Raw genomic sequence first — 1,668 nt, forward strand, 5'->3', positions numbered from 1 at the left:
ACAACATGACAAACCATGTCATGCATTTTCACAAATTCCTCTCCACCAGAATCTAACAAGAAGCATGAAGCTTTGAGAAAATTAAGAATCTAACAAGAAGCATGAAGCTTTGAGAAAATTAAGTGTTGAAAGCAATTCATTCTTTGCATCTTCAATTCTCTCAGCATCTTGATAAAAATCCAGCCCCACTCCATATGTAATCAATTGCTCCAAACTAATTATATAATCTTCGGAAAACAGTGAACACAACAAGAAACATAACTCAATTTTGTCATGCATTTTCACAAATTCTTCTCCACCAGAACTTAACAAGAAGCATGAAGCTCCAAACTAATTATATAATCTTCGGGAAGCAGTGAACACAACAAGAAACATAACTCGGTTTTGTCATGCATTTTCACAAATTCTTCTCCACCAGAATCTAACAAGAAGCATGGAGCTTTGAGAAAATTAAGTGTTGAAAGCAATTAATTCCTTTCATCTTCAATTCTCTCAGCATCTTGATAAAAATCCAGCCCCACTCCATATATAATTAATTGCTCCAAACTAATTATATAATCTTGGGGAAACAGTGAACACAACAAGAAACGTAACTTGGTTTTCTCATCCTTCAAATAATCATAACTCAATTTAAGACAAGTATACACCTTTTTCTCCAGCAACATCAGGTATATTCTCAAGTTTTGACTCCTTTAGTTTTCGAGACATGACTTCCCAATCATTAATTTTTTTTTTCCTTCATAGCATGTCCAATACTTCAACAGCCACATCATTCAATGCAGCGTGGTCATCACCTATACTTGCATGTTTCTTGAGTAAAGTCAGTCCTTCCCTTCCATTCCAAACATTTAGTTGAATCATCAGCTGACGAATTTTGCAACCCTTATGATCATAACCAAAGGGTATTCCTATTTCTTCTTTCAAATCAAACACTACCCAAACATCGTCCATGATTACGATGGTCTTTTGATCGGTCTTCGTAAATCTCAAGTATAACTGCTTTACTCTTCCCACTTCACTTTCTTCCCTGAATTTCAAATCTGACAAGTCTGCAAGTTCATCATGAATTTTTCTGAAGTCTGGAGTTTGAGATGTAAAAACCATTACAACTTCATCAAAAATCTCTTTGTTGAGTTTATTTCCCACCGCTTTAGCCAATGTTGTCTTGCCAACTCCACCCATTCCATACAATCCAATTATACGAGTTTCGTCATTTTTCAATGCTTCAATAATCTGATTAAAAGCAGATTCTGAAGACTGAAAAAACTGAAAATCTTTGGGGGCTGAAAATTCTATGCCTGGTACAGTGCCAGGAAGAGACACATTCTGGAATTCGCCATCTCCAGTTAGCTTCCACATAATGCGCGTATTCTTTGCTGTTTTCCTATCTAACAAATATCGACAACCCCAGTTAGAATGTATAAAACAATCAAACAAGAACTGATGAACAAATGAAAAAGAGAAAATCCAAAGTACCTTTCTCTAGTGGTTACACGTATGTTTCTCAAATTACAGCGGCTTGAAATGGCAATGAAAAAAGCACACAAGCACTTAGCTTAACCTGTATAAAGTGAAGAAGAGAAAAAATAAGTACAAGTCATATTAGAACTCGTTAAAGCTCAATTCGCGTCAGTATTTCCGATAAAAGGAATAAGGGAAGTTAATTCA

The 1,668-nt window shown here is 35.4% G+C and overlaps 1 protein-coding gene across 1 annotated transcript; it reads right to left on the bottom strand.

Annotated features, from left to right (window-relative positions):
* Positions 1-738: 738 nt before the first annotated feature.
* Positions 739-1,359, bottom strand: LOC116107304 (disease resistance protein SUMM2-like). The gene has a single exon (XM_031393590.1). The coding sequence runs from the start codon at positions 1,357-1,359 to the stop codon at positions 739-741; it is 621 nt and encodes a 206-aa protein (XP_031249450.1).
* Between the last annotated feature and the right edge of the window lie 309 nt (positions 1,360-1,668).

This window comes from Pistacia vera, unplaced genomic scaffold (genome assembly GCF_008641045.1).
Source record: "Pistacia vera cultivar Batoury unplaced genomic scaffold, PisVer_v2 Contig531, whole genome shotgun sequence".
NCBI classification, from domain to species: domain Eukaryota; kingdom Viridiplantae; phylum Streptophyta; class Magnoliopsida; order Sapindales; family Anacardiaceae; genus Pistacia; species Pistacia vera.